Below are 20,355 nucleotides of genomic sequence, written 5' to 3'. Positions count from 1 at the left end.
TCCTTTAATAACGATTCGAAACAGGTAAGCGATTATTATGTTATATTTCAGCGGAATAGGAAACGCAAATATCTCTTTAATTCTTGTTCTCGCAAATACGAAACTACTCCCTTAGATGTCGCAATCGCTTTATCGCTCGTTTCGTATACGCAAGACTCTAGTGACTGGCTCCAATTTACGTGTAAAAACTTTGGTCACGTGGAAAACGGACACCGCTTACGTGTAACAACTTTGGTTACGAGGAAAACAAACTTCCATCGTCGTTTAAAATGACGGCGTTGTAGATGTGTTGGAATGTGAGTCCTATAAATTGTGTGTGGGAAGGGGCGGTTTCCGGTAATGTGGAAGCAGTGGCTGAGCGAAGATGTTTCGATCGATGTGGACATACATTTATTGGCTTTTAAGACCGGCAGTTAAGTGGATCCTAAGGAAAACTACGAAGTTGTGTGAGCTTCAAAGGATATGTTACGGAGAAAAGCCTGGGGCTCCACGCGCCCATGGTGTGGAATTCTCCTTACGCTACTCACGAAATCAGTCTATTAGGAAACTGCTGGATGTACTAGATCGCCAGTGTGACTCTAAACTGTTCATAACGGAGAGAAAAAGCCTTGTTCCCTTCGCCGTTAATACTGTGGCCAGTGCGAAGGAAATCAATCTCCATATTCATAGACAGTTCATAAAATCGTTTAGTACTTGTATAGAACAAATTTGGGGCTATCGGGAACTAATACACCACGTAGAGTCACTGAGGAAGACGTGGTACGACGCATCTAACTTAGATCATGAAAGGAAGCTACTAAGGTATGTATGTGCATGAAAATCGCTCAGCAGTTTCCGCCTTATGAGTGGAGTGTATTTTACTATCATTTATACATGTAACTTTGCATTTGAGTAATCGGTTTATGCGATAGTTAATCTAGGAACATCAAAGTAAAAGACTGTTAGAATCATTACTCCAAGATTTTACGGGAAATGACGGATACACTTCACGTTTGTTAGTAGTCCTTATACTTTTTACCCAAATGAGGCAATTGACTTAACACGAAGGCTGTTGCAAATACGAGAGGAACTACTTCAACTGCATAGACTACTTAACGTGGTCGGGTTGCTGTAGGCCTACAGTTATCGTTCAAAGAAGTGTATGGTATTGTTTAAAACCGATTCAGTGACGTTTTATTATGAGGGGCCTTTGTAAGTAACATTATAAATTGTCTGCTCCCTGTAATTATCTGGTTGACACATTTCTTTTAGGTTTCACCTGTTAAGGTACAGCAATGGAAAAGCCAGATCTTCTTTAACGAAGTTGCTCTTAAAATGTACCATTTCATGTGTGTATTGATAGCTCTACCATAGTACCCCAATGTGAAAAGACCTGATGATTTCCATATGTGGGTAGTCATCTATCCATCTGTTACCTCAGCCTTGTGTTATGTCTGCTTGTTTCTGTAAAAAGTTCCTTCAGTACTTATGACTGAAATTTTACTTTCCATACTTAAGGGTTCTGATCCTTTTAGTGTTAAGGTGCCCACTGTGTAACTCTCATAAGTAATGCCTCATTTCCAAAAATATTGAATCCTGCTAATACCACCATCTCTTTTATTTATTTATTCGTCCATGGACCACTCAGTACAATAGTATTGGACATGTCAGAAACATGCAGAAATAACATACACACACATTCATTAACAAGATATGGTAGGATAAGGTGAAGGTAGGGTGCAGAACATAGTCGAAAAACCGGTTGGTAAAATCCAGTATTGTACAAAATATGTGCTATAACAAGAACATTATAGTTCTAATCACTTCACAATTGTTGGCTTCACTGACCCTTAACCAAACTATTACCGTTCAGCTCTAACTAGGCCTCAAATTAGGCTAAAGACCAGGATGTTGGCAAAACAAAAATTTTGTATTGACATTTGTTGGTTTTGCCAAATCACAGCCAGTCACCTATAAACATAACTTACACCTCACCTCTGGCTATGATGGAAATCAGTTTATTCTGACAACCTACATTCCAGAAACTAACATAAAAGTAAAATAAATACTGTCAATTTTCTGTGCTATCTCTGCCTGCACAAATGACATCACACACCAGGTCATTTCATCGTGGCTTGAAGTGGACTCCTGGTACCTGTTGGTCATTCAACTGCCCTGATACCCAAACTTAAGGATGCTTTGGCGTGACATTGTCGTCATGCAATTGTCCAAGTCTGAGGGCATGACATGATGGAAGAACAAGCTATAGTAGTCCTTCATAACAATCACCAGGTGATATACAAAACATTGTTCACCACTGTGTCAATCACATTGTGCATAGGCCTATTGTAGATTGGAAGTAACAGGTATTCACATTTGAACCTGTGCTAGAAATCCATTATACAGGTATCACAAGACATGAGGGTGGGTTTCTTAGCTATCACATCACAGTGTAACAAAATCCATGAACCTAGGCCGGAATAAGTTTTTCTGAATTTAAGGGAGAAACCGCTATCAGAAAACAGACATATTAAAATCTTTATTTGTGCCTAAAGTTTCCTTTGTTGATGTGACAGTTACGTTGATTTTCACTCTTAATGTGTGGAACATATTATTTTTCTTGGTATCTGTTAAGAGGAAGGAACAGTAGTGCTCCTTTACATGGCGGAACTTCATTGATCGTAGAGCTCTCCCAAGTAAGATGATTGCAGGCAGAATTACTCATAACTTCCATATTGCTTCTGCTTTCACAGACGTAGATGCATTAAACACAGTATTATCTGCTAGCTAAAGTTGACAGTGGTTAGAGATTGACAGTATTGATAGATTTACTTCTTTGGATATTGCATCTTCTGTCACGCATGTTGATCAAACTCTTCTTAGAGTGCACTTCTAGTAGTTGGTTTCCACATAAAACTAGCACAATAAATCCTCTAAATCTCACACTAGGATAGTGTGCGCTGTTAGGGATAACCGAAGAATGGGATGCAGCCCATCGGCTTTGACCAATGACGTCAGAAATTACCAGAGATGATGTATTGCACATATCTAACAGCAAAGATGAATGTTGACCTATATATGTCAACTGTAGTATGGGCTATAAATTTTTTATTCACCTTCGAAACTAATAATATCGAGTGAAAATTACGATAGTATTACTAGCGATAGTGAAGAAACCTTCAACAATAAAATTTGTATCCTATACTTCAGTTGGCCTAATAGGTCAATTGAGGTACAGGATGCCATTGTTACATATGTCCAAATGTTGCTACATCTATCATACCCTAGTCTGTGCTAGGTGCCTCCTTCGCCTTTATAATCGACTTCGGGTCGACAATACCTATCCCAGAAGATGGCAGGAAGCTGTTCTGAAACCTGGAGAGGACAAAGATCTCCCCTCCAGCTATTGCCCAATCTCTCTAACGAGTGGCATTTGTAAGGTTTGGAGTGTATCGTAAATTGCCGTTTAGGCTGGTGTCTGGAGTCCCGAAACATTTTAACACCTGCCCACTGCTGTTTCCGAAAGCATCATTCCGCAGTTGACCATCTTGTTGCTCTCTCCGCTTATATGGTGAACAGTTTTCGCAGGAAACGCCAAACGGTAGCTATATTTTTTTATCTGGAGAGGGCATACAATACCTGTTGGAGGACAGGCATCCTCCGCACACTATTCTCTTGGGGCTACCCCTTTTCATCCGTGAATTTGTGACAGGACACACATTTAAGGTGCGGCTGGACACTACTCCATTCCATACTTCTTCCAGGAAAACGGGGTGCCCCAGGGCTTCATGCTAAGTGTTGTACTGTTTGTCATTGCCATAAATCCAATTATGGATTGCCTCCTTCCCGATGTCTCGGGCTTCCTCTTCGTCGTTGAGTTTGCAATCTACTACAGCTCTCAACGGACCAGATCTTCTTGAACGATGTCTTCAAGGATGTCTCGATCACCTCCACTCGTGAAGCATCGAAATCGGCTTCCCGTTTTCTCCCAGTAAGACTGTCTTGTAAATTTTTGGCGTCCTACAGAGTTTTATCCACCTGCCCTGTTGACCTCTTGCTCGCAGTCGTCGGTAAATTCTTGGGACTAACGTTTGAGAGAAAAGTGTGCTGGGCTTCTCACGTTTCATATCTTTCGGCTCACTGTCTGTGATCCCTCAAGACCCTCCCTGTTCTGAGTGGTACCTCATTGGGAGCGGACCGAGTGGTCTCTGAATTGGCTGTCTATTCTTTGGCGTCTAGATTCTGTCCACCACCATGGATTGTGTTTAGCATCTGGAGCTTTTTATACTAACTCTATGGAGAGCCTTCTGGTCCTCCGCTGTCCAGTCGGTGTGCTGTCCTGAGTCGTTACAAGTTAGTCACCTGTCATGCCTACTCATCCGACCCATGTCCATTTCTTTGACACCTCCTTGGATTTAGCGTATGCAGGCAGCCCTTCCCATCTACTACCACCGGGAGTCCACTTCCATCAAGTGTGGCATTCACTTTCCTTCCCTTTTCCTAAAACTTCCTTGACAATGGGAGTACAATGCCACCTTGGCTTCGCCCCCGGACCTGTCTTCGCCGTCACCTTTGTCAGCTTCCCAAGGATAGTATCTCCCCCCCCCCCCCCAATAGTTTATCGTCGGGCATTTGTTACTCTATGCACACAAATGGAGGATGCCAAATTTATTTACACTGACGATGCCAAGACCATCTTTGATGTCTGGAGTCCCTGTATTGTTGCCGACACCCATATTAGATTTTGGCTTTCCAACCAGTGTTCGGTTTTTACTGAGGAGCTTTAGGCTGTTCTCCAGGCTTTCCAATACATCCATCGCCATCAGCAGATACAGTATATTATGTTTTTTTTCCCCCAATGTAGTCTTCTTGTATATTAATGCACTTAATCCAACAATGTTGCAGTGCCTTGATCCCATCTCGACAATGAGTTTCCTCCAGGCCCTCAAAATAGTTGTCAACTCTGGCTATCAATTCTTTGTTTGAAGTGAATCTTCATCCACCAAGAAAAAAATTTCAGTTTTCAGAAGAGATGGAAGTCTGACGGAGCCATATTAGGTGAATAAGGCAGGTGTGGCAACAATTCATAGCTTAGTTTGTGTAAGTTTGCCATGATGATGGCACATGTGTTTGATGGAAGATGACTTTCTTCCGTGCTAAACCTGGCCTTTTTTGTGTATCTTTTGTTGCAATTTGTCCAGGAGGTTAGCATAGTATCCTCCAGTAATTGTTTGCCCAGTGGGGTGGTAATCTACAAACAGAATCCCCTTTGCATCCCAGAACACTGATGCCATGACCTTTCCCGCTGAATCTTGGCCAACCACTGCATGAATCATCATGTAAGCTCTCATGTGTCTACTTGGCAACAGTTGAATATGAAGGCGCAGAGTCCACCAGTGTATTCTGAAAATCGGCGTGAATGTCCTTTGCTTTCATACCTTTCTTTACAAAGTACTTAATCCCTGCTCGAGTCTCAATTCTTTTCCATCTTCGCAAATCACTATGCGGGAACACCACCAGAGCCACATCACCCCCCCGCAGCTCTCTTCCAAGAGCACTGATGTGGCATGTGTTTACAGGCAACAGTCCAATGAATATCACGTGAACAACTCGTTGCGCTAGCACTGACCTCTCGTGGTGATTCTGAGAACTTTTCAAACCACTCTCGTATATGCTCACGTCTCTTCTCAACCTCCACCGGATTCAGGACTCCCTCCACAAGCTCCACTTGGGGGCATCTCTGTGTCATTCCTCTGGATCCCAGGGCATGTTGCTATATGCGGCAATGAGGCAGCCATATAGCTGCAAAGGCTGTTGTCTCTCTTCCTCGGACCACTGTTTGCATGGTTCCCTTTGCTGATCACGGAGTGTTTTAGGTTGCCGTCTTGCTCTTTTACGGAACACACATTGGTCTGCACTTCAGGATAATAAATTAGAGGACATAAAACCTTTTCCCTGTGTTTGGACCTCTTCCTCTTGGCCTCATCGGGAGGAGGTAATTTTAACTAGGCTCCAGATTAGGCACTGTCTTTTTAGCCATCGACATCTATTAAGTGGCGATACTCCCCTGCTTTGTCCCCACCTTTTACTTCAGTGCCCCTATTTTAATCTGCTATGTGCCCATTTACAGCTGTCGCCTGATATATCTTCCCTTTTAGCAGATGACGCGCACTCAGCGGATTGCATCCTTGAGTATATAAATGTTACTGAGATGACATTGGTCATTTGAAGCTCTTTTTGGGGTAAACAATCCCCCTTCAATAACACTTTTCTAAGATTTCCTTCCGTTTTTAGTTTCCCTCCTCCTTGAGTTTTGCTCCCATTGCTGCTGATTTAAATTCCTGTTTTTACCCTTCTCCCCCACTGAATGGGTGCTTATGACCATGACTTTTTTGCACCCTAAAACTAATCTAAAACATGCGCGCACACACACACACACACACACACACACACACACACACACACACACACACACACACACACACACAATGTCGGAGTGCGGTCTAGGATCACAGCTAGATATTAGATATTTCAGCTATTTACATTTACAATACATATTCCACAAGCCACTATACGGCATATGACGGAAGGTACCTTGTACCACTGCTAGTCATTTATCTTCCTGTTCTACTTATAAATAGAGCAATAGAAAAAGGCTGTATATATGCCTCCAAACAAGTCCTAATTCCTCTTACCTTTGGTCATTACGTGAAACATACACTGGCAGCAGTAGAATCGTTCTGCTGTCAGCTTCAGATGCCAGTTCTCTAAATTTTCTCATTAGTGTTCCTCAAAACAAACTGATCTTCCCTCCAGAGATTCCCATTTGAGTTCCCAAAGCATTCTGTAATACTTACACATTGATCAAGCCTACTAGTAACAAATCTAGTATCCCGTCTCTGAATTGCTTCTATGTCTTCCTTTAATCTGACCTGGCGGGGATCCCAAACACTCAAGCAGTGTGGTACTCGAGAGCAGGTTGCACTAGGGTTCTGTAAGGGGTTTTCTTTATAGACGAACCAAATTAACGAAAATTGACCATTTGGATTCCCTATGCTCATTTAATTTCAAATCGCTTCACAGCACTACATCTAGATCGACGTGACTGTAATTGAGCCGCGCAGCACCAATACTGTGCACTAACATTATGGGATTGTTTTCCTACTCATCTACATTGACTTAATGTTTTTCTGCATTTGGAGCCAGCTGCCATTCACCAAGCCAAAGAGAGATTCTCTCTTAAGTCATCTTGTATCATATTACAGTCACTCAGGAATCACAATTTCCCATGTACCACAACTATTGTCTCGGAAGATTCACTTGAGTCCATTCGTTAAATAATACATACATACGAGGTCTGTCTAAAAGTATCCGACCTTTGATTTTCTCGTGCAGAATAGAGACGATAGTGCGGCGCCACTGTACACAGTAAAGGAAGAGACCTTTATGCACGTGCTTGAATTTTGCCCCACCTTCCAGCGTGTCTGTTGCTGAGTGAGATGCCACACAACGTGTTTGTCAGATTATCGATTCTGTCGAGATGACTGAACGTGTTGAGCAAAGAAGTGCATCAAATTTTGTCAAAAGCTTGGTGATTCTCAAAGTGAAACAATTCGTAAGATTCAGCATGTGTTTGGGGAAGATGCGATGGGTGTAACACTAATTAAGGAGTGGTTCAGCTGATACAAAAATGGCCGCACATCAGCAGAGAGTGACCAGCATTCTGGCAGGACCCAAACTGCTCGAAGTGCAGCTGTTGTTGAGAGAGTGCAAAATTTGGTGATGGCAGATTGTCGTTTGATGGTGCGGGAAATTGCCCAAGAGCTTGACGTGAGTAAAGATTCTGCACGTGCAATTTTGCGTGATGATTTGAACATGCGTCGAGTGGCTGCGAAGTTTGTGCCAAAGGTTTTGTTCCTCGAACAAAAAGACCTCTGTTTTGATGTTGCACTGGACCTTTTGGACACCACCAACACTGATCCTCGGTTTCTGAACACTGTTATTGCTGGAGATGAGGCATGGGTGTTCGGGTACGACCCAGAAACAAAAAGACGGTCGTCACAATGTCACAATGGAAGCTTTCAAGTGTCCAACGCCGAAGAAAGTGCGAGAGGTGTGAAGCAAAATCGAGGTGATGCTGACTGTCTTATTTGCTGTCCGTGGAATTTTGCATCACGAATATGAACCGCAAGAACAAACAGTGACAAAGTAGTTCTATCAAAGTATTCTCTGGCGAATCCGTGATGCAGTTCGCCGCAAAAGACCAGACATGTGGATGACAAAAAACTGGCAACTGCATCACGACAATGCCTCCGCACATTAATCCCACGTGATCCAAAATTGTTTTGCCAAACGTGGAAACGTTTGCCAGCCTCCCTACTCTCCAGACATGGCTCCTTGCGACATCTGGTTGTTTCCAAAATTGAAAACACCACTGAAAGGATCCGGTTTTGAGAGTAGAGAAGAGATAATGCGGAACGCGATGACGGAACTGAACACCATTCCAAAAGATGACTTACAGAGGTGTTTCTGGCAATGGAAGGATAGGTGGGCTAAGTGTCTGCAAACAGAAGGAGCCTACCTTGAAGGGGATTAGAGTCCCAACTCTGTCAGGTATTCGAAATATTTGGATACTTTTTAGACAGGCCTCGTATAGGGGATTTCTGAAGTTATGAAAACTGTTGTAAGACACGGTGATTGGTGCCAAACTTGAAAGCCCCCAGGGGATTTGCAGCTCTTTCACGCGTTAGTGCACGGCGCACACGGGCCCCAAGCTATTGAGCACCTTTTTACATCCCAGGCTGCATTCCATTCCCCATGCCCCACCCTTCATGTCCTCACTTCTTCCCCTCTGCCTCCTCTCTCCCTTCTCTCTGTGTTTTTGTATATATCAGCCTAGTTATCCTCCTGGTTCCTGCCATCAGTTATGGTTTTTTGTTTGGGGGGGGGGGGGGGGCAGTTTACCTCCCCTTCTCAGTTTTGTGTCCATAGTGTGAGCCAACTAGGGAAGGACACCTTATTTAACATCTTTTGCAGGTGCTCTTACTGCCTCTCCCATCTTTTCCTCAATGCTGTTGTCCTTTCAACACTATAAAGCCAGCACGGGAGCCAGTCCTTGTAATGGAGTCATTACATACTCCTCTGGCTGAGCCGTCTGACCACGCAGGTATCACTCTTCTGGTACCTGAGCTGCTACATCCCCATATATGCCAAGGAGTGGTTGCTTGTCATGGTGGAGCATCGGAACTCCTGACAGTGGCCATCTAGCTGTGGCTAGGTGGTGCCCATGGGGAGAGCCCCTGATCAGAGTGGGTGGTATCATGCTTGGTGTATGACATACATTTTGATCCAAAACACTGGCTGTTCTACAGCCATCTCTTTAGTTGGGAATGGACACTTTAATGTTACTTCTTATGACCCTACAGCCTTCCCGTCCCTGGCTACTCCTTTGGGAGGACGGCCAGGTGCAGCAACTTGGGTTGAAATGCTTTCTACCTGGTCTCCAACGGGCCTGACGGGGACACTTCCATCACCATCTAGTCATTATTATTTGTGGGAACTGTAGAAGAGAAGTTTGGCAGAGTGGACTCTATGGGTACAATGTGGTAGGATTTGCTTGTCACAATCTCAACAACATCCCAGTGTCTATAACTTCTCATCAGTCTTTGAATATGGCTCAGAGTGTCATTTTTCATAAGGAGCTCACCCTTCAAACTGCTGAGGAACTCTGAGCCAGTTAGGAAAGATGGTACATTCATGTCATTCTGAATGTTCAGAAAGGCTGTAAGGACAGTTGCATCAATACCGAAGCCTGTATTTGGGTATTTTAGAGTATCTCCCGGGGAAGGGAAGCGCATGTCTTCCTGCTGTACAGCAGACCATTGCTGCAGTGAATGTGGACAGCCACTCCATAAGGGAAGCTCCTGTGTTCCACCACCCGTGTGCATTATTTGTCATGACTGTCACTCTCAACTTTCACCAAATTGTCTGGTTTATAAGAAAGGAAAGAATATTCAGTAGTACAACTTCCTTGATTGAAACTTCCTGACAGATTAAAACTGTGTGCCGGACCGACTCGAACTCGGGACCTTTGCCTTTCGCGGGCAAGTGCTGTGAGGACAGGTTGTGAGCTGTGCTTGGGTAACTCAGTTAGTAGAGCACTTGCCCAAAAAAAAAGACAAAGCTCCTGAGTTTGAGCCTCGGTCTGGCATAGAGCTTTAATCTGCCAGGAAGTTTCATATCAGTGCACACTCTGCTGCAGAGGGAAGATCTCATTCTGGGAACTTCCTTGATTGTTTATCCTACACTGGGACTTGTCTAAAATATGACTGTCTTCACCGTGCCTCTGTTACCTCCTTTCCTGCTTCTCCATCCTCCTTACCTCAATCCCCCCCTCCCTTCCACACCTCTCCTCCTCCCCTGCAGTTCCTAAGACCCCTCCACATGCCGCTATCCCTACTCAGCCGGAGAAGTTGGGCCCTTCTTTGGCATTTCCCAGTGATGGCAATCCCGTCACAGGACCCATCCCCTCTCCCCACCATCTCCCAGACCAGAGACCTGCTGCCGCACATCAGCCACTGGACCCACAGTTTGTGTTCCTCAAGGTTGCCTGCTCTTCCTCAGTTCCAGATTTCTCTGAAGTGTGCTATCTCTCTCTCTCTCTCTCTCTCTCTCTCTCTCTCTCTCTCTCTCTCTCTCTGGACCCTGCCCTCCTCGATCTACAGAGGATGAGGAGACACCTGGTCCTGGGACGAGGCCCCTCCGGTGCCCCCAGAAGTGCTGACTCCTCATCACAACCAGAGTCAGAGCTCTTCTTTATGGATGTCACCTGTCCTTGTTGGTGACAGGTGGTTACCTGGTGGTGTGACCAGCTTTGGCCTGTTTGCCTACCATTTGGATTCCTATTCTGTACTTATTCAGTGGAATTGTGTGCATGCTTAACTGAGTGGCAACATGTTTGCATACAGTGCAACAGACTCGGGTTTGATACCCGGCCAAGTTGGAGATTTTCTCCTCTCGTGGACTGGGTGTCATGTCTCACCATCACAGACACAAAAGTAACTCTGTGTGGCGTCACCTGAAATAAGACTTGCTACTCGTCGTCCTAACTTCTCCAGATGGGGCCTCCCGGCCGTCAGTGCCACACCGTCATTTCATTTCAATGAAATTGTAAAAGATCCTAGCGTCACCTTCCAGTGATGCAGTTCCTTATTTTCTTCAACGCCTCAGCTTGTATCATTCTACCAGGTTTACCGGTATGAAATGAGCATTTTTTTTGTTGTGAAAATGAAACACTAATTTTGAACTGAAAAGTAAAAACATTTTATTCAAAGTACTGACCATTGCTTTCTATACATTTTGACTACCTTTCTGGCAAATTGTGGACACCACGCCAATAGAAATGTTCGTCTTTTGAAGCAAACCAATCTCACAGCCAATTTTCGACTATTTCGTAGGAATCGAATTGTTCCTCAGCCAATGCGTGTCCCATTGATGAAAACAAATGGTAGTCGGAAGGGGCCAAGTCTGGTGAACACGGCAGGTGGGGTAGCAACTCCCAGCCAAGTGTTTTGATTGTATCCTGAACCAGTTTTGCTTTGTGTGCTGGTGCATTGTCGTGTAAAAAATTTACTTTGCTATGTCCTCTGGCCCATTCTGGTCTTTTTTTGATCAATGCATAGTTCAAATTGATCATTTGTTGTCTGTAGCAATTAGTATTCACAGTTTCACTGGGTTTTAGAAGCTCATGATCCCTTTCTGATCCCACCAAACACAGAGGATTGTCTTATTGCCGAACCGATCTGGTTTTGTAGTCGATGTTGATGGTTGTCCCAGATTTACCCATGATTTTTTTCCCATTTATGGTTCTTAAAATAAATCCATTTTTCATCGCCAGGAACAGTTCGATGCAAAATTGATTTTCTTTCATGTCTTTGAAGCAAAATTTGACAAATGGTTTTTCGGTTTTCCATATCTTTCATTCAATTCATGTGGCACCCATTTTCCACACTTTTGGATTTTTCCCATAGCTTTCAAACGGTCAGAAATTGTTTGTTGTGCAACATTTAGCAATGCTGCCATTTGCTTCTGACTCAAAGTATCATCTTCATCCCATATTGCTTGCAATTCGGCATCTTTGAACTTTTTTGGTGGTCTTCCACGTTCTTCATTTCTTACATCAAAATCATTATTTCTGAAGCGTTGAAACCATCTTTTGCATGTTGCTTCTGAAGGAGCACGAGCACCATATGCCTTGACAAGAATTCAATGCAACTCTGCAGCACTTTTTAAAAATGAAAACAAAAAATTAATGCTTTCCGCAAATCATCACTTTCTGGTACAAAATTCGACATTGTTACCACGATGAAAACATATGATGTTGTTTGTTCCATGACTTGCTGTATACTAAATATATTTGACAGATGTCAAAACAAACAAACAAACAAAAATTAAGGCTCGTTAACAACAAATGTTCCCTATCGGCACACTTGTATCTTAACACTCATTTCATACTGGTACACCTGGTATAGTAATCTCATTTTACTAGTACCCACTTCGTGGGGCCTGTGCTTTATGTCATAATAGTGTCAGCACTTTGAGGGCTTCCAGAGTGTTTGCACATTGGCCTGTGCAGACATTGTTACCTACATGCATCTCCCCTTGTACCACATTGTAAGCAATGGCCATCTAGATCCACTTGGACTCTGCAGTCACCGTTCGCCTTCTCTACTACCTCCTGACAGGCCACCTACACCCACTGCCCTCCTTCGGCAATTCTCCTCTCCCTTCTTCCTCCTTGGGGATTTTAATGCCCGTCACTCACTTTGGGGCTGTTCTCCTCCTTGTAATTGGGGTCTCCTCATAGACCAGTTCCTTGTGGACCATGACCTGTGCCTTTTTAATGGTGATTCCCCTACACATTTCAGTGCTGCTTATGGCACTTTCTTCGTCACTGGTCTCTCCCCCACTTCCCCTCCCCTTCTCCCTTCATTACTATGATCGCTGCACGATGACCCACGGTGACCAGTTCTCTTTGAGATTCTCTCGTTACCTTTCCGTCTCCTGGTGGCCGGGTTACCCTGCCAGACTATCCGTCACACCAGTTGGCTTCGATATACCTCCCAGGTTGTGTTTATCCCTCTCTTTGTCAGCTTGTATTGATGAAGTTGTCTGATACTATTATTCACACTGCTGGCATTGCTGTCATCCTCTCGACTGGCCCCTTTCACCGCTGGCTGATCCCATAAATAACTTAAGTGGCACCCGTCCTCAGACAGTCTTGTTACTTTTAAACACCTTTGTGCCAAAGCCCGTTACTTAATCAAACGGAGCAAGTGGATGTGTTGTGAATGCTTTGTCTCCTCCCTAGGTTCTTCTGTCCCTTTTTCACGGCTGTGGGCTTTTCTCTGCACCGTCTGCTGTTGTCAATGGCTCTCTTACTTCTCGGGCGTTGTTCTCCCTGGTGGCCTTCGAACGTACCCGGCACTTCTAGTGGAACAACTTGAGACCCATTTTGTGACAGCATTGGCATCATCATTCTATGCAGCCACATTCCTCTTCCGGAAACAAGAGGCTGAAGCTTTCTGCTTATGTTTTACCCCTTGTCATGCAGAATCCTACAATGAACCTTTCACTGAATGGGGACGTCTTCAGATCCTCTCCTCTTCCCACAATTCAGTCTCTGGTACCAATTCCATCCACAGCCAATTGCTCTGTGACCTCATTTCTCCACAATGATAATATCTCCTCCAGTTATGTAGCTGTATTTGACTCCAAGATGTTCTCCCATCTCAGCAGAGGGGCAGTATTGTGGTTCCTGTCATTAAGCCCAGTAACGAGCTGTCGTCCCTCAATAGTTACTGGCCGATCGGCCAACATCCCCTGCAAGCTACTTGAACAAATGGTGGCTTGTCGGCTTTATTGGGTCCTCAAATCTCTGGACCTTTTGTCTCCTTATCAGAGCGGCTCTTGGGGGAGTAATGAATGTCATTTTTACTTCCGGTATTGTAATTGTGTACATCATTGTTCCTTTCGATCTGTAGTGGATTGTTTACAACAAACTTCATGAGAGAATAAATATACTGTGAAGTAGTAACCGGTCTGAATGCCCAACTTCTTAGGTGTCTACATGATGATTGTGCGTGTGCACCACATATTATTCTTAGAGCACGTTTTTGAGCAACAAAATGTTTCTTAAAGATGAATTACTGCAGAATATTATTCCGTATGGCATTACTGAATGAAAGTAAGCGGAATATGTGAACTTACTGATTTCTGTCACCTGAAGATTTGCAATAATTTTAAGTGCAAATGTGACTGAATTAAGTTGCTTCAGGAGTTCCAAAATGTGCTTTTTTCAGTTTAAATTCTCATCAATATCGACACACAAATTTTTTTTCCACCATGTTTATTATTTTCTTACCATGTATTACACTTATCATTGGTGTAATACCCCTATATGTGAGGAACAGAATATGTTGAGGGTGAAACCATTTGCACAAAACCAGCCAATGATACTTGAAAGGGGGGATATAACGAAAAATGTAAACATTCATTTAAAAATTCATTACAGCCTTATTTATTAATGTACAAATCTAAAATTTTGCATGTGTAAAGCAAAAGAGCTGTGTTTTAACGGAAAAATACAATAAAATATGTAGGATTACTATTTTTCCAGAAATTTAAATTTTTAATTTTTTTTTAATATAAAAAGCCGTAACTCAAATTCTAATTGTGTAATCAATCTGGAAATGTTATTGTAGTGTTCTGAGACGTATGAGACCACTGAACTACAGTTATTAATTTATTTTACAAATTGTATCATTAACTGATTTTTAAATTTTGCGCATCCAAAATTAACCTTTTTTTTTTTTTTTTTTTCTACATACAATCATCAAAAATCAGAATGTAATTGCAGGAGCTTGTATTTTTTAGTTCTAGGGAGACAGCAACACGTTGCAAACAGTTCCTGAATATTTCATAGCATTAACACACATACATTTAGAGAAAAGGTTTCTAATATAAAAAATGTAAAACAGAGAAAATGAGGTTCAACAATTTTTTTTCTCATACTTCTACATGTAGTAAGCACTCCGTCTTCAGGCCACAAGTGGCCCATCGGGACCATCCGACCGCCGTGTCATCCTCGGTTGAGGATGCGGATAGGAGGGGCGTGTGGTCAGCACACCGCTCTCCCGGTCGTTACGATGGTTTTCTTTGACCGGAGCCGCTACTATTCGGTCGAGTAGCTCCTCAATTGACATCACGAGGCTGAGTGCACCCCGAAAAATGGCAACAGCACATGGTGGCTGGATGGTCACCCATCCAAGTGCCGGCCACGCCCGACAGCGCTTAACTTAGGTGATCTCACGGGAACTGGTGTATCCACTGCGGCAAGGCCGTTGCCACACATGTAATAAGCTTACCTCAATTTTAAAATCCTCTGTACTGGTACTCCTCATCCTCCAGGTTTCTCTTTTCTCCTCTTCGAATATGGCTGGCCTGTATTTGCAGGTGAGGCACTGACTGATCTGTTAGGTTTCTTGACCCTGCTCATGTCGATGGTGTAAAATGCTTTTGTTGTAAACAGACCAACTCTCTTCAGCACTTCAATTCTGCCATTATTTCCATTATTGTAACATAAAACTGCATAATAGACACCTATTTTGAGTACTTAAACTCCACAGAAAGTTTTCTTTTGAGCATCTAATCCAAATAAAATTGTTGAAGCTTTCATTTGCATTTTGTCTCTGTCCTTGAAGACATTTCCTCATTACATTGACGTTTGGAAGAAACCTGAATGTGTGCATAATTTCATTAATAATAGGTTCTGATAATGAGTGTTTATGTGAATACATTTCATTTCTGTTGCTGAACTTACACTAATTGTCTTTCGGACACAGGTTGTGTATTGGTGTTTGGTCAGTGGATAGTTTGTGGAGGAAAAAAAAAAAATGCCCACACAGCACACCTCATTGCCTCTAAATTGTGTTTTTTTTTTTCCTGATAGCTCTCCCATAAAATAATTGAAGAGAATCAGTTTCTTTCAGAGTAATCTTGCCTTTTCCTCCTAGTGTCTTTCCATCCTCAAATACTTCACCTTTCTTCTCTTTCAGCTAATGAAGTCTACCACCAAGCCTCTTTTGGATGTGGGCAACACATTCCAACTTTTTTATTGTTGTATTGTGTGGATTTTTATCTTTGAATGAAGAGGAGTCCCCATTAGTATTTAGTATATCTAACACCATACTGGTCCTCAGGTCTGGAAAACATCCTCACAACTGCAGCAGCCTCCATGCCCCCACTTGAGCCACTATAATTTTTAGAGCATGGTACATTTTCCAATTTGCACACTGGTGGTAGTATCTAGACATAATTTCTACATCTGAAACTTGACCCAAATCAGTACCAATAACAGATGCAACTCCATACAGAGATGTGTGACCCATTTTCATCCAGGTCCCATCTACAGGCACACACAGGTCAGTAACATTTGTAGGAGATTCACTATCATGAATATCTGCCCCAGGATCTATTTCTTTTTGGTTTATTTCCACCAATTCCTCAACTGCTTTCTTTCTAGAAACTTTGGCAGTATCGCATACGGTATCAGACATTTCTTTATTTTTTTTTCAAACCTTGCTCAAGGTGGAGGCATGTTCAGAAAACCACTGTCAGAGGCATCTCAGAGCATGTGCCAGCCTAAAATTGCTTTGATAGGTACCAGTGTCAGTTTTTATTTTATTTTATTTCATTTTTTTTAAGAAGGAAAATGAAAATTCGTAGCCACACGAATTACAAATTAATTTAAAATCACAAGCTATTCCCACTCTTCTTTCTTCAACAACAGTTGTGCATTCTGTATTTTTACGCCTACCACATGAAATGAAAACAGCTCTAAATCAATAAGTCTGAATCCAGTGGAATCCAAATCAACTTCACACACCTGTACAATTCCCCTGTCCCAAGTTTCGATGCTGAACCTGGGAGCTTGTGTTCTTCATTTCGAGTTGCTTGATCTTTTTTGTTGGTAGAAAGACTTCCATGAAACCTCCATTTCCTAACACAGTTTTTCCATCACCCATTATGCATAAATCTTGACTTCCACGAACTAATATGTGTTAGTGTTGTCAAAACATAAATAAGACATGCAAGAAAGTTTTCAGGCAAATATATAGATGTCAGCCAGAAATATAGCTGTCAGCCAAACTTATTGAAAGAAAATAGCCTTCGCACTGACAAAAATTCCGCTGAAGCAAGTAGTTCCCCAAATGTCAGAAAAGGTGGGAATGGTCGCCAGTGCAGAGTTAGTCAGTTTAACAAGGTAAAGACATTTCTAAAGCTGCTGTCACGATTAAATTCACACACAACATAGATTAATCTGTGTAGATCAAGGAAAAAATATTTTTGAAAACTCGATTTTTTTTTTTTTTTTTTTGACCAAAATCCATTACATCCCCACTTAATAACTTTGTTTACTATTTCTTCTGTTTCTGTCTGTGTGCTTGGATTGATTACAGTATTAGTGTCATCTGCAAAAAGCACTAATTCTGCTTGTTGTACATTAGATGGAAGATCATTCACACATGAGGAACAAGTGTATCTAAGTTTAAGCCTTACGGAACTCTACATGTGATTTCTCCCCAGTCAGAATTACATTCCCGTACTGTCCTGTTTGAATTACTAAGTACATCTTCCTGCATTCTTTTGGTTATATTTGACATTAACCATTGGTTGGTTATACCATCAATCTCATATAACTTCAGTTTATCTAGGAAAATACATTCACAAAGTAAAATGCCTTAGATAAGTCGCAGGTTGTAAATAGATAAGCAGCAGTGCTAGAAAATGGTAGCAAAATGCAGGAAGACTGTAGAAGGTCGACAGTTGATACGCGGATTGTCAGTGGACTCTAAACATAAACAAAATGTAACATTTTGTGATATAGGTGGAAAGACTCACTATTACATGATGGCTGATTAATCGCTGGGTGCAGTCACTTACATGAAGTATCTGAGAGTATGCGTGCGGACCAGTTTAACCCATTTCTGCCTGAAGTAATTTTCACTTCCAACTTCTCTAACTTAAATATTTGTTGTTGTTGTTATTGTTGTGGTCTTCAGTCCTGAGACTGGTTTCATGCAGCTCTCCATGCTACTCTATCCTGTGCGAGCTTCTTCATCTCCAAGTACCTTCTGCAACCTACATCCTTCTGAATATGCTTAGTGTATTCATCTCTTGGCCTCCCTCTATGATTTTTACCCTCCCCGCTGCCCTCCAGTACTAAATTTGTGATCCCTTGATGCCTTAGAACATGTCCTACCAACAGATACCTTCTTCTAGTCAAGTTGTGCCACAAACTCCTCTTCTCCCCAATTCTATTCAATACATCCTCATTAGTTATGTGATCTATCCATCTAATTTTCAGCATTCTTCTGTACACCACATTTCAAAAGCTTCTATTCTCTTCTTGTCCAGACTATTTATCGTCCATGTTTCACTTCCATACATGGCTACACTGCATTCTAATACTTTCAGAAACGACTTCTTGATGCTTAAATCTATATTCGATGTTAAGAAATTTCTCTTCTTCAGAATCGCTTTTCTTCCCATTGCCTGTCTACGTTTTATATCCTCTCTACTTCGACCATCATCAGTTACTTTCCTCCCCAAATAGGAAACTCCTTTACTACTTTAAGTGGCTCATTTCCTAATCAAATTTCCTCAGCATCACCCGACTTACATCGACTACATTCCATTATCCTTGTTTTGCTTTTGTTGATGTTCACCTTATACCCTCCTTTCAGGACACTATCCATTCTGTTCAGCTGCTCTTCCAGCTCCTTTGCTGTCTCTGACAGAATGAAAATGTCATTGGCGAACTTCAAAGTTTTTATTTCTTCTCCATGGATTTTAATACCTACTCCGAATTTTTCTTTTGTTTCCTTTACTGCTTGCTCAATATACGCATTGAATAACATCGGGGAGAGGCTACAACCCTGTCTCACTCCCTTCCCAACCACTACATTCCTTTCACGTACCTCGACTCTTATAACTGCCATCTGGTTTCTGTACAAATTGTAAATAGCCTTTCGCTCCCTGTATTTTGCCCCTGCCACCCTCAGAATTTGAAAGAGAGTACGCCAGTCAACATCGTCAAAAGCTTTCTCTAAGTCTATAAATGCTAGAAATGTAGGTTTTCCTTTCATTAATCCATTTTCTAAGATAAGTCGCAGGGTCAGTATTGCCTCAAGTGTTCCAACATTTTTACGAAATCCAAACTGATTTTCCCCGAGGTCGGCTTCTACCAGTTTTGCCATTCGTCCGTAAAGAATTTGTGTTAGTATTTTGCAGCTGTGGCGTATTAAACTGATAGTTCGGCAATTTTCACATCTGTCAACACCTGCTTTCTTTGGGATTGGAATTATTGCATTCTTCTTGAAGTCTGAGGGTATTTTGCATGTGTCATACATCTTGCTCACCAGATGGTAGAGTTTTGTGAGGACTGGCTCTCCCAAGGCTGTCAGTAGTTCTAAAGGAATGTTGTCTACTTTTGGGGCCTTGTTTTGACCCGGGTCTTTTAGTGCTCTGTCAAACTCTTCACGCAGTATCATATCTCCCATTTCATCTTCATCTACATCCTCTTCCATTTCCATAATATTGTCCGGAAGTACATCACCCTTGTATAGGCTCTCTATATACTCCTTCCACCTTTCTGCTTATCCATATATGCATATCCATATATGCAATTTTATATTTTGTTGGCGAATCTCAACGCTGAAGTCTTCTCGGGTTGTCAGCTGAGTCGAGGTGTCGCACTGTGGCTATGTTTCACCGAGTTTCCCAATTGTCATCTTCCGGCGAGGTGTTGGATTCGTGTCCTGTCCGGGTCTTTATAGCCGCCGAACTACTGGGTCCTCTGCCTCGTCTGCGTAGGCAGTGCCAGATGAGTGCCTCTAGAAGGGGTGTCTGACACTGCCAAACAGTTCAGAAGGGAGACTTGCACGGTCTTGAAAAAAGGGGAAAAACTCTGAAAACTGACATCTCCGTGGCTGAACGCAGGACGATACGCGACCTGCGAGAAGAGAAAGATAAAGTAGTTCTAGTGGTAGACAAGGGCAATGTGATGGAAGTGACTACTGGTAGAGCATTCAGATCCTTTTACAAGATCCAGCTTACAAACAAGTAAAGGAAGATCCTACATCAGCTTGACGAGGAAGATCAACTCGCTGGTAAAAGACTCACGAACAGACAAGGATATAGCTAGATGGCTGTACCTCTGAGCACCGATACCACTGTGCCTGTATGGGCTTCCAAAGATACACCAGAAGGGAGTTTCACTACATCCAGTAGTGGACACAATAAATTCACCAGTTT

At 42.5% G+C, this 20,355-nt stretch overlaps 1 protein-coding gene across 1 annotated transcript in view; it reads left to right on the top strand.

Moving 5' to 3' along the window:
* The first annotated feature begins 248 nt into the window (after nucleotides 1–248).
* Nucleotides 249–20,355, top strand: part of LOC124552585 (ELMO domain-containing protein 2) — a 29,134-nt gene continuing 9,027 nt past the window's right edge. The window contains exon 1 of the mRNA XM_047126906.1: nucleotides 249–801. Within this exon, the coding sequence (XP_046982862.1) occupies nucleotides 365–801 (437 nt within the window). The 5' untranslated portion in view covers nucleotides 249–364. The remainder of the gene's footprint in view (nucleotides 802–20,355) is intronic.

Source organism: Schistocerca americana, chromosome 10, assembly GCF_021461395.2.
Source record: "Schistocerca americana isolate TAMUIC-IGC-003095 chromosome 10, iqSchAmer2.1, whole genome shotgun sequence".
Lineage (NCBI taxonomy): Eukaryota > Metazoa > Arthropoda > Insecta > Orthoptera > Acrididae > Schistocerca > Schistocerca americana.
This window is presented reverse-complemented; position numbering and strand designations above follow the sequence as displayed.